This window comes from Ornithorhynchus anatinus, chromosome Y5, assembly GCF_004115215.2.
Source record: "Ornithorhynchus anatinus isolate Pmale09 chromosome Y5, mOrnAna1.pri.v4, whole genome shotgun sequence".
NCBI classification, from domain to species: Eukaryota; Metazoa; Chordata; class Mammalia; order Monotremata; family Ornithorhynchidae; genus Ornithorhynchus; species Ornithorhynchus anatinus.
In genome coordinates, this window is record NC_053179.1 from 167,240 (window position 1) to 184,449 (window position 17,210).

The 17,210-nt window shown below is 42.0% G+C and overlaps 1 protein-coding gene across 1 annotated transcript in view; it reads left to right on the forward strand.

Moving 5' to 3' along the window:
* Positions 1–1,878: 1,878 nt before the first annotated feature.
* The window catches only part of LOC114808749 (ADP-ribosylation factor 4), a 39,936-nt gene continuing 24,604 nt past the window's right edge, over positions 1,879–17,210 (forward strand). The window contains exons 1-3 of the mRNA XM_029056578.2: positions 1,879–2,158; positions 12,959–13,039; positions 15,677–15,786. Coding sequence (XP_028912411.1) covers positions 2,092–2,158; positions 12,959–13,039; positions 15,677–15,786 — 258 coding nt within the window. The 5' untranslated portion in view covers positions 1,879–2,091. The remainder of the gene's footprint in view (positions 2,159–12,958; positions 13,040–15,676; positions 15,787–17,210) is intronic.

A 17,210-nucleotide genomic window follows, 5' to 3' on the forward strand; every position in this document is an offset into this window, starting at 1 on the left:
AAGTTTTTTATGAAGAGGACAGTGGTGCAGGTAAAATAATTAAATTTAGAGAATACATACTCTCCCAAACAGTACAATTCTCTGCACATAGTAAGGACTCAAGCAATACAACTGTTTGACTGATTGAGGAGGTAAGATGATTATTTTAAATCCATGATAAGGAATTTCTTTAAAAGTGGAAGTGGAAAAGCAACCATCGGAGGTTCTTGAGAAGTATAGAAAAATGATCAGGGCGTCAGAGTGAAGCATGGACGTAGGTGGGGAGAGACAGGAGGCAGAGAGGTTAGCAAGAAGGGTGATGCATAATCAAGATGGAATAGAATAAATGTTTGGATCAACATGAGACTAGTTTGGATGGAGTAGGGCAGATTTTATTATTTAAGCACTTATTTGTTAAGCACTTACTATGTGGCAAGCACTGTTTTAAGCACTGGGGTATATATAAGGTAATCAGGTTGGACAGAGTCTCTCTCCCACATGGGGCTGAAAGTCTTAATTCCCATTTTACAGATGAGGTAACTGAGGCACAGAGAAGTTAAGTGACTTGCTCAAGGTCACCAAGCAGACATGTGCAGAGCTGGGATTAAAACCCATGTCCTTTGACTCCCAAGCCTGTGCTCTTCCCATTAGGCCATGCTGCTTCTTATATCTTAGCATTGTTATGAAGGTCAAACCCACAGGATTCGGTGACAGATTGAATATGATGGTTGAATTTGAGAAATGAGTTAAGGATAACGCCAGGGTTATGCGTATGTTAGACAGAGAGGTTGGTGGTGTCACCTTAGAGAATTTGGGCTTGGGTGAGAAGATAAGGAGTTCTGTTCTGGACATATTAACTTTGTAAGTGTCAGTTATGTGAGCTGATAATGATAATGATGGCATTTGTTAAGCGCTTACTATATGCCAAGCACTGTTCTAAGCACTGGGGGGTGTTACAAGGAAATCAGGTTCTCCCATAATGAGGCTCACAGTGTTAATCCCCATTTTACAGATGATGTAACTGAGGCACAGAGAAGTTAAGTGACTTGCCAAAAGTCACACTGCTGACAAGTGGTGGAGGCAGAATCAGAACCCGTGACCTCTGAATCCCAAGCCTCTGCTCTTTCCACTGAGCAGCGCTGCTCCTCAAGGAACTACAAGAATTATTACCTTCAATTTGCAGATGGGGCACAGAGAAGCAAAGTGACCTTAGGAGCGTGCCAGTAACTAATAAGCCCCTCACAAACATCGTTAAAAAAAATAATTTGCCCAGTTACCCAGCAGGCCATGTGGCTGTGCTTAGTCTTTGATTATTGGATTCCATTCTCTTTCTACTTTTGCTCTCTCACAATTACCTTAATTTCATTAACTGGGAGAAGTAGCGTACCCTAGTGAGAAGAACATGGGGTCAAAAGGACGAGGATGCCAAGCCCGGCTTTATGTGACCCGTCACTTCACTTCTCCGTTCTTTAGTCTCTTCATCAGTAAAATTGGGAATTAAGTTTGAGAGTCTCATGTGGGCATCAGAGGGTCTGTCTCCAACCCGATGAGCTTGCATCTACGCGCTTAGTACAGTAATCGCTCAATAAATACGATTGAGGGAATCTACCCCAATGCTTAGCACATTCGCTGGCACATAGTAAGCTCTTAACATATACCATTAAAAAATGACCTAAACTTACAGTCTGGAGATGTTGTCAAATCTAATCATCTTACAAAGGGAGAAACATTGGCGTACTACCTTCCCCAGTTACGTTGCCTCCTTCCTCCATTCTCCAACTTCCTTTCCTCCTCTATCCGGTACCTGAAAGTAAGGACACGTGGCGCAATTACGCGCAAGCGTATGAGTTTCTAATACAGTCAACTGAAACGTAGGAAGTGTTACGGAAAAGGAAACTACGCCCAGGAGTTCAGTGCTGCTGTGACGTGGCAGAGCTTGGATAAGTGGTAGCGTTAGGACCCAGCCTCAGCAGTAGGTTGAAGTTGCCAATGCCGTAAGAGCTTTAATTTGACCCTTACAGAGACGCTTCTTTCCTCCTGCTTCTCCCAGGAAACCAAGGGAGGAAACCAGGACACTCCCCGCCAACTACGATACCGATTCGCGTTGTTTAGATGGGCCTCACAATATCCTCCCTCTTTTCCCGGCTCTTCGGCAAGAAACAGATGCGCATTCTGATGGGTGAGTGTCAGTGAATGCTGAAACCTAAGACCAGTAACGAGGAGGCAGTTAATGGCCTCTGATCAGGGTTCAGAGAATTCTGTCAGACGAACTTCGAAGTTACGGCTGAGCCTTCTAGCCCTCGCGTCAGTTTTCCTTTGCATTGCGGCTATGTGGGTTAATAGGATTGGGGGAGTTACGGTGTTTGAAAGTGAAAAATAGGAATTCTGTTGTTTCGTAATTTTATAAAGGCTTTGTATACTGCTCTGCACTTAGTAAGCGCTCAATAAATACCACTGATATGTTTATTGTTCTCAAGCTAAAATATAATTGTGAAAGGATTGTGGCAACTTGAAAAGTATCCAAAACCTTTTTCATTTTTTTTGATATGAAGGAACTGAAGTGGTGGGAAAAAACTTTAATGGATTAAAATCCTCACATTTTATGCAATATGTTTAAATATCAGGGAATTGCCTTCCGAGGCTAGACATTTTTCTTAGGAAAGTGCCTGACTAGGCCTCCCAGTACGAAAATTGTGTCAAACGCAGTTTAGAAGGCAAACCGCAGATGTGGTTTTGAACGATTTTGAAATGTAGGCCACACTTGAAATTTATTAGCGACGCAATACATTGTCAAAGAGGACTAAAATAGATGACGTTAATAAATCAGTTAGATAAATGTATATATATATTTGCAGTTGTCCTTGCGGCTTCCTTAGGGGTGAGGTCAGTAGCCCCAATCTGTAATTTAAGTACGTAATTTACCCTTACCTTTTCCAAGAACTAGGGTAGCCGTTGAAGAGAGATAATGGAGATTAGTCTTCCATTGCTGCCTGGAAGCCTTTGCTCGTAGAAGAAGCTAACATGGCTGCTAAGATCCAGGGCCAGAGTTTAGGTGCCTTCAGTATATCTTTCTCTTCTCATTTACTCTGTCTTCACATTTACCAGTTGCAGTCAGCCGGGCTTCTGCAGAGCAGGACTTTATGCTATTTTTTTAGGGAAAGGAGAAACATAAGTACTTTGAGCATATTTTTTTATGGCGTAAATACTATCTGTAAAGCAGTTAGTTTGCGTGTGTCAAGCACTGTTTAAAGCGGTGGAGTTGATACAAGTTAATATGGCCCGGTTCTCGGAGAACAAAATCCCCATTTAGCAGTTGAGGAAACAAGCACGTAACAGTTAGTGACTTGCCTAAGATCTCACTGCAAGCAAGTAGCAGAGCTGGGATTAAAACCCTGGCCCCCTGGCTTTTAGGTCCTGGTTTTATCCATTAGATCAAACTTTCCTTTTTCCCTCTTTATATTCCAGTTTCTCTGCAGTTCTTAGAAACAAATAAAGAAAAACTGGACTTTAAAAAAAGCTAATATGAGTAGTTTGAAATAAAGAACACAGTTTTTATATTTATTAGATTTTGATTTAATGCAGGATTTACATTCAAGCTTATGTACATAACGTATGTACGTAACTGAAAATAATATATTATAAATTATTTATTTTTATTAATGTCCGTCTCCCCCCTAGACTGTAATGCTATTGTTGGCAGGGAATACGTCTACTAACTCTGTTTGTTGTATTGTACTCTTTAAGCACCTAGTATAATGCTCTTCATACCTTGCTCAGTAAATAATGATGTTGATGATGATGATATTTCTATGGAGGATTTTTATTAATATGTAAAGCAAATATTTTACTGGCAAGTATTTTTCTTGGAAATTTATATCTTAAAAGCATCCAACACCCAAGTTTTAACAACTAAGCATAGTTATGTCGCCAAATCATTTATTGCATTTTCATATTTGTGATTTTCCTGCAAGAATTAATAAATTGGCTTTTTATATAAGAAAAAAGAAGCAGTGTGCTTTAGTGGAAAGAGTGCAGGCTTGGGAGTCAGAGGATGTAGATTTTAATACTACCTCTGCCACTCTGTGCTTAGTGACCTTGGGCAAGTCTCACTTAACTTCTCTGTGCACAGTTACCTCATCGGTAAAATGGGGATTAAAAGTGTGAGCACCATGTGGGACAACCTGGGTACCCTGTATCTACCCCAGTGCGTAGGACAGTGCTTGGCACATAGTAAGTGCTTAACAAATACCATCATCATTATTATTAATAAAACACTTCTTTTAAAACTTATCAAAGTCTTTAAGAAAGTGGAAGGGTAGAGGGCACTTCTCATTTGAGTGGCTTCTAAACTACATCAGAGTTCTTCTCATTTACTGCAATATGAAAGCTTTCAGTCAGTAAAACGTACTGACTACTTTCTGTGTACTTTCACTGTACTAAGTACTTGGAAGTGTACAGTGTAACAGACTTGCTTGATGTTTTAGTTGCCCACAAGGAACTTACCCACTAGTGGGGAAAATAGTAAGAATATGAATGTATACATAAGTTCTGTGGGGCTGAGATTGGGTTGAAGAAGGGGTACAAATCCAAGTTCAGGGATCACCTGGAAGTGAAAGGTAATATGGGACTCTATCAAGCAATTACTGGTATTTACTGAACATATACTGCGTGCAGAGCATTGTACTAAGCCTGTGGGAGGGTACAGTATAACACAGTTGGTAGATATGTTCTCTGTCCACAAGGAGCTTATCAGCTAGAGGTAAAAACAGATGTGGCCTAGTGAGTGGAGCACAGGCCCGAGAGTCAGAAGGACTTGGGTTCTAATGCTGACTCAGCACCTGGTCTGCCGTGACACCTTGTATAAGTCACTTAACTGCTCTGTGCCTCAGTTATATTATCCTTAAAATGGGGATTAAGCCTGTGAGACAGGGACTGTGTCCAGTCTGATTAACTTGAGTCTACCTCAGTCCTTTGTACACTGCCTGGCACATAGTAAGCATTTCATAAATATCATCTGCCATTAAGTAAATTATGGGTAATATATAAATTCTGTTGGACTGAGGGTGAGGTGAATAAAAGGTACAAATTCAAGTAATAATTAATAGCAGTAACTGTGGTACTCGTTAAGCACTTACTATTTGCCAAACACTGTTATTTGTGGGGTGTAGATACACATTAATCAGTCCTTGCCCAAGGTCACATAGCAGACATGTGTAACATGCCTCAGAGAATAGAGCACGGGCCTGAGAGTCAGAAGGATCGTGGTTCTAATCCTGGCTCCACCACATTCTGCTGTGTGTCCTTGGGCAAGTCACTTAATTTCTCTGGGCCTTAATTACCTCATCTTAATCGACTGGGAGCCCTATGTGCAACAGGGATTGTGTCCAACCTGATTAACTGGTATCTACCCCAGTGCTTAGAACTGTGCTTGGCACATAGTAAGTGCTTAACAAATACCATAATTATTATTCTTATGGAACAGAGCTGGGATAAAAACCCTGATTCTTCTGACTCCTAGGCCCAAGCTCTATTCACTAGGCTGTGCTTCCTCAAAGAGGAAGAGGAGAGTCAAGCAGTTAATCAATGGTAAATATTGAAGCCTTACTATGTTCAGAGTACTTTACTAAGCACTTGGGAGAGTACTATGCGACACATTTCCTGCCCACAATAAGCTTACAGCCTAGTGGGGGAGACAGACATTAGTATAAATAACTAATTTATTGGGAGAGTCAGAGAAGCAGCGTGGCTCAGTGAACAGAGCACAGTCTTGGGAGTCAGAGGTCATGGGTTCTAATTCTGACTCTGCCACTTGTCAACTGTGTGACTGTGGGCAAGTCACTTAACTTCTCTGTGCCTCAGTTACCTCATCTGTAAAATGGGGATGAATAATAATAATAATGTTGGTATTTGTTAGCGCTTACTATGTGCAGAGCACTATTCTAAGCGCTGGGGTAGACACAGGGGAATCAAGTTGTCCCACATGGGGCTCACAGTCTTGGTCCCCATTTATACAGATGAGGTAACTGAGGCACAGAGAAGTTAAGTGACTTGCCCACAGTCTGAAGACTGTGAGCCTCACATGGGACAACCTGATTACCCTGTATCGCCCCCAGCACTTAGAACAGTGCTCTGCACATAGTAAGCGCTTAACAAATACTAACATTATTATTATTATTATTAATTTATAATATTTAATTATGAGGAAATGAGGGCTTAGTCGAGGAAGATCTTGGAGGAAATGTGATTTTAGTAAGGCTTTGATCAGGGGAAAGTGACCCTCTGAAGCAGGAGGTAGTTCCAGGCCACAAGCAGGATGTGGATAAAATAACCTAGATCCAGGTACAGTGAGTAGACTGGGATTAGAGGAGTTTCCTGGGTTGTAGAAGAAAACCAGAGAGAGAAATTAGGAGGGGGCAAGGTGATTGAGTGCTTTAAAGCCTGTGGTAATGAGTTTTAGTTCATTGTGGAGTAGTTAGGCAATGACCGGAGGTTCTTGAGGAGTGAGGAAGCATTTTTTTTACAAAAATGATCATTTTCAGCCAGACTTCAGTGCCTGTGAAGGATCATTTTGAAGGATATATGTCTATATGCACATGTGGAAAGATGAATAACTATCTTTTGTACATCTCTCTTAGTGAAATTTTAAGGTATCTCCATTTTTAACATTCCTAAATAAAAGAACTCTTCAGAGCAAATTAAAGTGCACAGTAATAATATGGCATAGTGGGTAGAACACAGGCTGGGGAGTGATAAGGACCAGGGTTCTAATTCCAGCTCTGCCACTTGTCTGCTGTGTGACCTTGGTCAAGTCTCTTCACTTCTGTGCCTCAGTTACCTCATCTATAGGAATTAAGACTGTGAGTCCCATGAGACTGCCTGGGTCCATAATGATTACCATGTATCAACCCCAGTGCTTAGAACAGTCCTTGGCAAATACTAAGTACTTAACAAATAACATTATTATTGTTATTTATTAGTATTATTCTTATAGGAAAGCAAAGACATATCTGTGAAGAGCATCTACCAGCTAACTGCTGGACAGTATTCTTGAAATGGTTCACAGTGTCATTCATTCATTCATTCAATAGTATTTATTGAGCGCTTACTATGTGCAGAGCACTGTACTAAGCGCTTGGGATGAACAAGTTGACAACAGATAGAGGCAGTCCCTGCCGTTTGATGGGCTTACAGTCTAATCAGGGGAGACGGACAGACAAGAACAATGGCAATAAACAGAGTCAAGGGGAAGAACATCTCGTAAAAACAATGGCAACTAAATAGAATCAAGGCGGTGTACAATTCATTAACAAAATAAATAGGGTAACGAAAATATATACAGTTGAGCGGACGAGTACAGTGCTGTGGGGATGGGAAGGGAGAGGTGGAGGAGCAGAGGGAAAAGGGGAAAAAGAGGGTTTAGCTGCAGAGAGGTAAAGGGGGGATGGCAGAGGGAGAAGAGGAGCTCAGTCTGGGAAGGCCTCTTGGAGGAGGTGAGTTTTAAGTAGGGTTTTGAAGAGGGGAAGAGAATCAGTTTGGCGGAGGTGAGGAGGGAGGGCGTTCCAGGACCGCGGGAGGACGTGACCCAGGGGTCGACGGCGGGATAGGCGAGACCGAGGGACGGTGAGGAGGTGGGCGTCAGAGGAGCGGAGCGTGCGGGGTGGGCGGTAGAAAGAGAGAAGGGAGGAGAGGTAGGAAGGGGCAAGGTGATGGAGAGCCTCGAAGCCTAGAATGAGGAGTTTTTGTTTGGAGCAGAGGTTGATAGGCAACCACTGGAGTTGTTTATGAAGGGGAGTGACATGCCCAGATCGTTTCTGCAGGAAGATGAGCCGGGCAGCGGAGTGAAGAATAGACTGGAGCGGGGCGAGAGAGGAGGAAGGGAGGTCAGAGAGAAGGCTGACAGAGTAGTCTAGCCGGGATATAACGAGAGCCCGTAAGAGTAAGGTAGCCGTTTGGGTGGAGAGGAAGGGGCGGATCTTGGCGATATTGTAGAGGTGAAACCGGCAGGTCTTGGTAACGGATAGGATGTGTGGGGTGAACGAGAGAGACGAGTCAAGGATGACACCGAGATTGCGGGCCTGAGAGACGGGAAGGATGGTTGTGCCATCCAAGGTGATAGAGAAGTCTGGGAGCGGACCGGGTTTGGGAGGGAAGATGAGGAGCTCAGTCTTGCTCATGTTGAGTTTTAGGTGGCGGGCCAACATCCAGGTGGAGACGTCCTGGAGGCAGGAGGAGATGCGAGCCTGAAGGGAGAGGGAGAGGACAGGGGCGGAGACGTAGATCTGCGTGTCATCTGCGTAGAGATGGTAGTCAAAGCCGTGAGAGCGAATGAGTTCACCGAGGGAGTGAGTGTAAATGGAGAACAGAAGAGGGACAAGAACTGACCCTTGAGGAACTCCAACAGTTAAAGGATCGGAGGGGGAGGAGGCTCCAGCGAAGGAGACCGAGAATGACCGGCCAGAGAGGTAAGAGGAGAACCAGGAGAGGACAGAGTCTGTGAAGCCAAGGTGAGATAAGGTATGGAGGAGGAGGGGATGGTCGACAGTGTCAAAGGCAGCAGAGAGGTCAAGGAGGATTAGAATGGAGTCTCGAAGACAGCAGAGATGTTGAGAAGGACTAGAATGGGTTAGTGGTCCCATTTCGCTAGGATGGGGTAGTGACCATGGGTTTGGCAAGAAGAAGGTTATTGTTGACCTTAGTAAGAGTGGTTTCCATGGGGTGAAGGGGAAGGAAGGCTGATTACATGGGAATGACTAGAGAGTTGGAGGAAAGGAAGTGAGGTCAGGAGTTTGGAGAAAAATTGTAGGAAGATGAGCTGATAACTGGAGGGAGCCATGGGATCAAGGGAGGTTTTTTAGGATAGGGGATTATTTTGTTAATGAGTTGTACATCACCCTGATTCTGTTTATTTGCGATTGTTTTAATGAGATCTTCTTCCCCTTGACTCTGTTTATTGTCATTGTTCTTGTCTGTCTGTCTTCCCCAATTAGACTGTAAGCCCGTCAGAGGGCAGGGACTGTCTCTATCTGTTGCCGGTTTGTACATTCCAAGCACTTAGTGCAGTGCTCTGCACATAGCAAGCGCTCAATAAATACTATTGAATGAATGAATGAGAGAAGGGCATGAGTGGTTAAGGAGTTTAAGGAGAGAGTTAAAAGTACAGATGTCACTGTAATAGGCACTTGGGAGAAGATAACAGTACAGTTAATAGACATCTTTCCTACTGACAAGGAATTCCCTGTTTCCTTCCTTCATTCATTCAATTCATTCATTCAATCATTTTGAGGGCTTACTGTGAGCAGAGCACTGTATTAAGTGCTTGGAAAGTATAAAAATTTTTTTAATGACAAAAAAATTATAATAGAGGAAATGGGAGAGTGTAAGGAAATGTAAACATAAGTCATTCGTTCACTCACTCTTATTTATTGAGAGCTTACTATGTGCAGAGCACTGTACTAAGCTCTTGGAAGGTACAATTCAGCAACAGTTAGAGATAATCCTTACCCAACAACAGGCTCACAGTCTAGAAGGGGGAGACAGACAACAAAGCAAAACAAGTAGACAGGCATCAATACCAAATAGATAAATAGAATTATTGATCTATGCACATAATAAAATATACTAATAAATATGTACAGATATATACAAGTGCTGTGCGAGGGGAAGGGCGTAGAGTAGAGGGAGGAGTAGTGGCAGTGGGGAGGGGAGGAGGAGCAGAGGAAGGGGGTTGCTCGTTCTGGGAAGGCCTCTTAGAGCAGGTGAGCCCTCAGTAAGGCTTTGAAGGGGGGCAGTGAACTAGTTTGGCTATATGAGAAGGGAGAATAGAGGTAGGATGTGGACCAGAGGTCGACGGCGGGACAAGTGAGAACGAGGCACAGTGAAGAGGTTAGCGGCAGAGCAGTGGAGGCTATGAGCTTGTCTGTAGAAGGAGAGAGGGAGATGAGGTAGGAAGAGGCGAGGTGATGGAGAGCTTTGAAGCCAGATGAGGAGTTTTTGCTTCATATGACAGGCAGCTACTGGAGATTTTTGAGAAGGGGGTGACATGCCCAGAGCATTTCTGTATACAGATAATCTGGGCAGCAGAGTAAAGAATAGACTGAAGCGGGGAGAGACAGGAGGTTGGGAGATCAGATAGGATACTGATGCAGTAATCCAGTTGCGATTTGGTGAGTGACCTTACCAACAAGGTAGCAGTTTGGATGGAGAGCAAAGGGTGGAACTTGGTGATATTGTGAAGGTGAGACCAGCAGGTTTTGGTGACGGATTGGATGTGTGGACGAATGAGAGAGCGATATCAAGGATGACACCAAGATTGCGGGTTTGTGAAACAGGAAGGATGGTAGTGCCGTTCACAGTGACGGGAGAGTCACGGAGTGGACAGGGTTTGGGAGGGAAGATAAGGAGCTCAGTCTTGGACATGCCGAGGTTTAGGTGGCGGGTGGACATCCAGGAGGAAATCTGAAGGCAGGAGGAGATGCAAGCTTGGAGGGAGGGAGGGAGAACAGAGGAGGAGATGTAAACTTGGGCATCATCTGTGTAGAGATGATAGTTGAAGCTGTGGGAGCGAATGAGTTCACCAAAGGAGTGAGTATAGATGGAGAACAGAAGGGGACCAAGTACTGACCCTTGAGGAACCTCTGCAGTTAGGGCATGGGGGGGTCGGGGAAGAGAAGCCACTGAAGGAAACCGAGAATAAACAGTCTCGTAGCCACGGAGTTGGGGTAAATAGCATATATTTAAGAGGGGCAAATCCAAGTGCATATGCAACACAGAAGGAAAGGCGAGTTTTTCGTAAGGGGAAAAACCTCATGGGTGAGGGTCATTTTAGTAGGATATTGAAGCTGGGGAGAGCTGTCAGATATGAAGGGGAAGGAAATTCCAAACTTAAAGGAAGTATATAAGCCAGAGTTCAAGAGATACAGATAATAGAGCACTCAGTACAGTGCTTTGCATACAGTAAGCGCTCAGTAAATGTAATTGAATGAATGAATTGAATGAATGAATAAAATAATAATGATGGTATTTGTTAAGCACTTACTGTGTGCCAAGCACTGTTCTAAGTGCTGGAGGAGTTACAAGATTATCAGGTTGTCCCAGGTGGGGCTCACAGTCTTAATCCCTATTTTACAGATGAGGTCAGTGCAGCCAGAGAACTTAAATGACTTGCCCAAAGTCACACAACTGATAAGTGGCAGAGTCAGGATTAGAACCCATGACCTCTGACTCCCAAGCCTGTGCTCTTACCACTAAGCCACGCTGCTTCTAGAAGGAACGTGGAGGTGCTGTGAGTACTTGGACATTAGAGGAGTGAAGTGGTTTGGGTTGTATTTGTAAATCAGGGAGATAAGGGAAGAGAGAGCGGTAATTTAGTGCCTTAAAGCACAGTGTAAGGAGTTTTTATAATTATTCCCCTGCTTTCAAAGCCTATTGAAGGCACATCTCCAAGAGACCTTCCAATTAAGCCCTCCTTTCCTCTTCTCCCATTCCTTTATGCACCATCCAGACTTGCTGCCTGTATTTATCCCTCATTCAAACCCTACAACACTTGTGTATATACCTGTAATTTATTTATTTTATATTAATGTCTGCATCCCCATCTAAACTATAAGTAAGCTCCTTGTAGGCAGGGAATTATCAGTTTTTATTGCTATATTGAACTCTCCCAACTGCTTAGTACAGTACTCTGCACACAGTAAGTGCTCAATAAATATGATAGAATGAATGAAAGAAGTGATTTGGCAATGACTGAAGATATGAGGAATGGGGGAATATGGGCTGAACTGTGTTTCAAGAAAATAAGCGTGCAGCAGAATGAAATGTAGCCTGACACATAGTTCCTGGTTCATAGTATAAGTTCTGAAGAAATGCCACAAAAAAAGTTTTCAGCAGGAAATGCAGCAACTTGTCCTGAAAGCAGGAGGAAAAGCTTAACTGTCCAGAGTCAATCAATTAACCAACCAACCAGTGGTATTATTGAGTGGTTCCAGTGTATAGAGCACTGTACTAAGCGCTTGGAAGAGTATACAACCAAGTTGGTAGGTACATATCCTCCCCATGGAAGGGTAAGCTCGTAATGGGCAGGGAATGTGATTGTTTTTTGTGGTATTGTACTCTCCCAAGCACTTACTTTAGAGCTCTGCACGTAGTACACACGCAATAAATGAAATTGAATGAATGAATGTGTAGGAGAGTGGTTTCATGTTCATTTATTCATTGTTATATTTATTGAAAGCTTACTATGTATAAAACACTGTACAAAACACTTGTAATTTAGTATAATGTAGCAACAAATAAACACATTCCTGCCCACAATGAGCTCACAGTCTAGTACAAGAATTTTAGTACACACATTCCCCTTGTGTCTTGAGAAACTTGATGTACATATCATTTTCATCCCAAAAGCCATTGATATTTGTTTCCCTTAATAAGATGTAAACACATTTTGGAGCAGGAAATGTGTCTTGTATTTTTGTTGTACTTTCACAGATGCCAGAACCAGTGCTTTAATCTCAGTAAACATACAATAAACATTATTATGATTACTTTTAGTATTACTATTATTATTCAGTTTAGGCTCCTGGTGGAACAGGCATGTGGAGATCCTGTGGGATGAAGGGGGGTATACTTTGCATTTTTATATCCCCCAGTCGTTTTTAACTTCTTAAAACCACAGATTTGTTCATTTTGCCAAGTCAGTTAGTTGTTATGAACACTGTAAAATCAAAAGTTGTTTAGGTGGAAAATAAAAATTCCAGTTATTTTTGTGTCTTTATTCTTGAAGTACGCAGTAAAATTTGGCAACGTTCAATCATGATGGCATCATTTGGCATCAAAAAAAGGTAAAACCACGGTAAAACCACAATTCTCATTTGATTGGTTGTTTTTAGAGATGATATATGCCTTTTTTCAAAATATAAGCACATTAGATGTTGCAAAGTAAAATGTATACTCTGAACTAAAATTAATTTTTCTCGTTCTTTAGTTGGTTTGGATGCTGCTGGCAAAACAACTATTCTGTATAAACTGAAGTTAGGGGAGATTGTTACGACTATCCCTACTATAGGTAAGAAAATAATAATTAACCATTCATTCATTCATTCATTCAGTAGTATTTATTGAGCACTTACTATGTGCAGAGCACTGTACTAAGCGCTTGGAATGAACAAGTCGGCAACAGATAGACAGTCCCTGCCATTTGACGGGCTTACAGTCTAATCGGGGGAAACAGACAGACAAGAACAATGGCAATAAATAGAGTCAAGGGGAAGAACATACTGTAGAGATTTATTGTAATTACCTGAATAAAAATGGAAGGATTTTTAAATTCAGACAAATTGCTAATTAGTCCGAACAAGTTATAATTCTACTTTAGAGGTAGGACTAATAACAGTTTATCAAATCCTCTACCATTTCAATTTTAAAACACTTTTGACTAGCTTTACAGCATTAGTTCTGGAGATTTTCTCATCTCCTCAAAACCCTTCACTTGCTCCTGTTATCTTAACATCAGATGCAAACAATGTAGCATTAGCTTCAAGTCTTGCCACCTCATAACTCACCTTTTCTTATTTGTTTTCCTCATTTTCTCTGCCCCAGTTCTTTATCTTTGCTCTTTCTTAGCCAGCCATTTTGTTATGTCTCACTTTAGAGCGTTCTGTCTTCTTCTTCTTGTTCACCCATTCCCTTCCTCAACTTTAAACTCCCTCTCTCCCCACATTACATAGATCACAGGTTTCCCCCTCCCCATGTTCCTTAAATCTCAACTCTATCAAACCTTTCCTTATTAAGTTCCTAGCACTTTGAGCCAAATCATCTAGCTTACTAATTTCAATAGTATTTATTGAGCGCTTACTATGTGCAGAGCACAGCTAAGCGCTTGGAATGTACAGGGAAGTAGCGTGGCTCACTGGAAAGAGCCTGGGCTTTGGAGTTAGAGGTCATGAGTTCGACTCCCAGCTCTGCCACTTGTCAGCTGTGTGACTGTGGGCGAGTCACTTAACTTCTCTGTGCCTCAGTTACCTCACCTGTACAATGGGGATTAAGACTGTAAGCCCCACGTGGGACAACCTGATTCCCCTGTGTCTACCCCAGCGCTTAGAACAGTGCTTGGCACAAAGTAAGCGCTTAACAAATACCAACATTATTATTATTATTACAGTTAGGCAACAGAGACAATCCTTGCCCATTGACGGGCTTACAGTCTATTCGGGGGAGACAGACAGACAAAACAATAGCAATAAATAGAATCAAGGGGATGTACATCTCATTAATAAAATAAATAGGGTAATAAAAATATATACAAATGAGCGGACGAGCCCAGTGCTGAGAGGAGGGGAAAGGAGAGGGGGAGAAGCAGAGGAAAAGAGGTATATATGCAGTTTTCCTAAGTGTGCCTCTGGGGCTGAAAAGGCCAATATGGTGCATTAATAGTCCTGTCCTTTTTGAGCACACAAACAGCCGTTTTTTTAGTAGCCTGCCTATTTTTCCAGAACCGGACACTGTTGTCTTTTCTGTCTGTTTCATGTTGCTTATAAAGCTTTTTCTCAAGCACTTTGTACTCCCTGTCCCACAACAAGCTCTTTCCCTGCCCCACAGTACTCTCCCCACCCCATAGCACTTGTGTATATGTACATATTTATAATTATATTTTATTTATTTTATTAATGATGTACATATATAATTCTGCTTATCTATTTCGATGGTATTGATGCCTGTCGACTTGTTTTGTTTAGTTGTCTGTCTTCCCCTTCTAGACTGTGAGCCCGTTGTTGGGTAGGGATTGTCTGTATCTATTGCCTCTAACTTGAAATTGTACTTTCAAGCACTTAGTGCAGTGCTCTGTACACAGTAAGCACTCAGTAAATACAATTAAATAAATGAATGAATGAATCTATAATTCTGTTTATTTATAATGATGCTACTGATGCCAGTTTACTTGTTTTGATGTCTGTCTAACCGCCTTCTAGACTGTGAGCCCATTGTGGGCAGGGATTGTCACTGTTTGTTGCTGAATTGTACCTTCCAAGCGCTTAGTACACTGTCCTATACACAGTAAGTGTTGAGCAAATACGATGGAATGAATGAATACTCTTCCAAGTACTTAGTGCTTTGCACCCAGAAAGTGTTCCAAAAATATGATTGGATGGATGGATGGACAGACGGATAGATGGACATATTCCAGATTTCTGCTGGAATGTAGATAACACTTGACTGATACTCTTTTTTATCTTTTTTAACCAAGTCCTTAAAACCTTGCTTCTGCCCTCCTTGCTTCAGTTTCCCAATTTCAACTGTCAGTACAAGAGCTAGTTGGTTATTCTGTTATTGCCCATAATGAAGGAGCCATAAATCGTCTTTGTTGAATATATCTTTTTATTTGTCCTTCACATAAGAGGATAAGCTCCTTGAAGGTATGAAACTTGTTCCTTCATTTTTCTTCATATCTTAAATGTAGTTTCACACATCAAGTAGGCATTCATTCTGCTGCCACAATAATTTACAATTTTATTCAAGAATCAAGCCCCCTTTTAATTATATTTCCTATGTCTCTAACTTTTAGTGTTTCAAATTTACAGTTTATAGTTACCAATTTTGTCAAAAATCTGAGAACTTTTGAAATTTGAATCAGTTAATTCCAAGAAATCATTAAGATTTAGAGAAGAAATCTAATTATTGAAATGACCATTTTTTTTTATTGTAGGTTTTAATGTCGAAACAGTAGAATATAAAAACATTTGTTTCACAGTGTGGGATGTTGGAGGCCAAGATAAAATTCGACCTCTTTGGAGGCATTACTTCCAAAATACACAGGTATGATTTAAGTTCATATAATTTCTTCCTCTGTGGATTAAGTATTATATATTCAGAAATACTATTTAGCATTTATCAGTATAATAATTGTTTGTTTTTGGGGGGAGTTTATTATGTAGAGTGTACTACACTAAGTGCTTGGGGGAGTACAATATAACTGAGTTGATAGTTTGTTTCCTGCCCACATCAGGCGTACAGGCTAGATGGGGAGACAGACATTAATATAAATAAATAATTCATGAATAACTGAGGCCATGGGAAGAGTAAAGGGTGCAAATCTAAGTGTATGGGCAATGCTGAAGATGGGGGAGAAGAAGAAATGAGTATTTAGTCAGTGAAATCCTCCTCATTCATTCACTCATCCATCCATCCCTCTCTCCCTCCCTTCCTCCCTCCATCCACCCATTTGCATTTATTGAGTGCTTACTGTGTGGAGAGCCTTGTACTAAGTGCTTGGAAGAGTACAATACAGCAATGAACAGACACATTGCTTGCCACAACTAGCTCACAGTCTAGAGGAGAGGAAATAGACATTAATGCAAGTGAATAAATTACAGATATGTACATAAGTGCTGTGGTCCTGGGATGAGGACAGAACAAAGGGAGCAAGTTAAGGCAATGTGGAAGGGAGTGGGAGAAGTGGAAACAGGGGCTTTTTAGGTAAGGCTTCTTGGAGAAGATGTGCCTTCAATAAGACTTTGAAGTGGGGGAGAGTAATTGCCTGTTGGATTTGAGGAGGGAGGGCATTTCAAGCCAAATGCAGGTCCTGGGTGAGGGGTTGGTGGCGAGATAGGTGAGATCGAGGCAGAATGAGAAGCTTATAGCATTAGAGGAGTGAAAAGTGCAGGCTGGGTTGTATTAGGAGCATAGCAAGGTGAGGTAGGAGGGGTCGGAGGAACCGAAGTGCTTGAATGCCTTAAAGCCAATGGTGAGGAGTTTTTCTCTGATGTAGACAGGGGTGGGCAATCCCTGGAGTTCTTTCAGGAGAGGAGAGTCATGGCCTGAACATTTTTTTAGAAAAATCATCTGGGCCAGAGAGTAAAGTATGGACAGGAGTTCGTAGAGGCGGAAGCTAAGGAAGTCTGCAAGGAGACTGATGCAGTAATCCAGGCAGGATAGGATGTGTCACTGTATTGACATGATAGTAATTTGGATTTTAGTGATATGAAGGTGGCACAACAGGATTGAATATGTGAGCTAAATGAGAGAGAGCAGGCAAAGATAACGCCAAGGTTATGGACTTGTGAGATAGGAAAGATGGTTGTGCTGTCTACAGTGATGGGAAAGTCAAGGGGAAAACAAGGTTTGGTTGGGAATATAAGGAGTTCTGTTGTGAACATGATAAACTTGAGGTCACAGGAGGACATTCAAGTAGAGACGCCTTGAAAGCAGAAGGAAATTCAAGCCTGAAACGAAGGACAGAG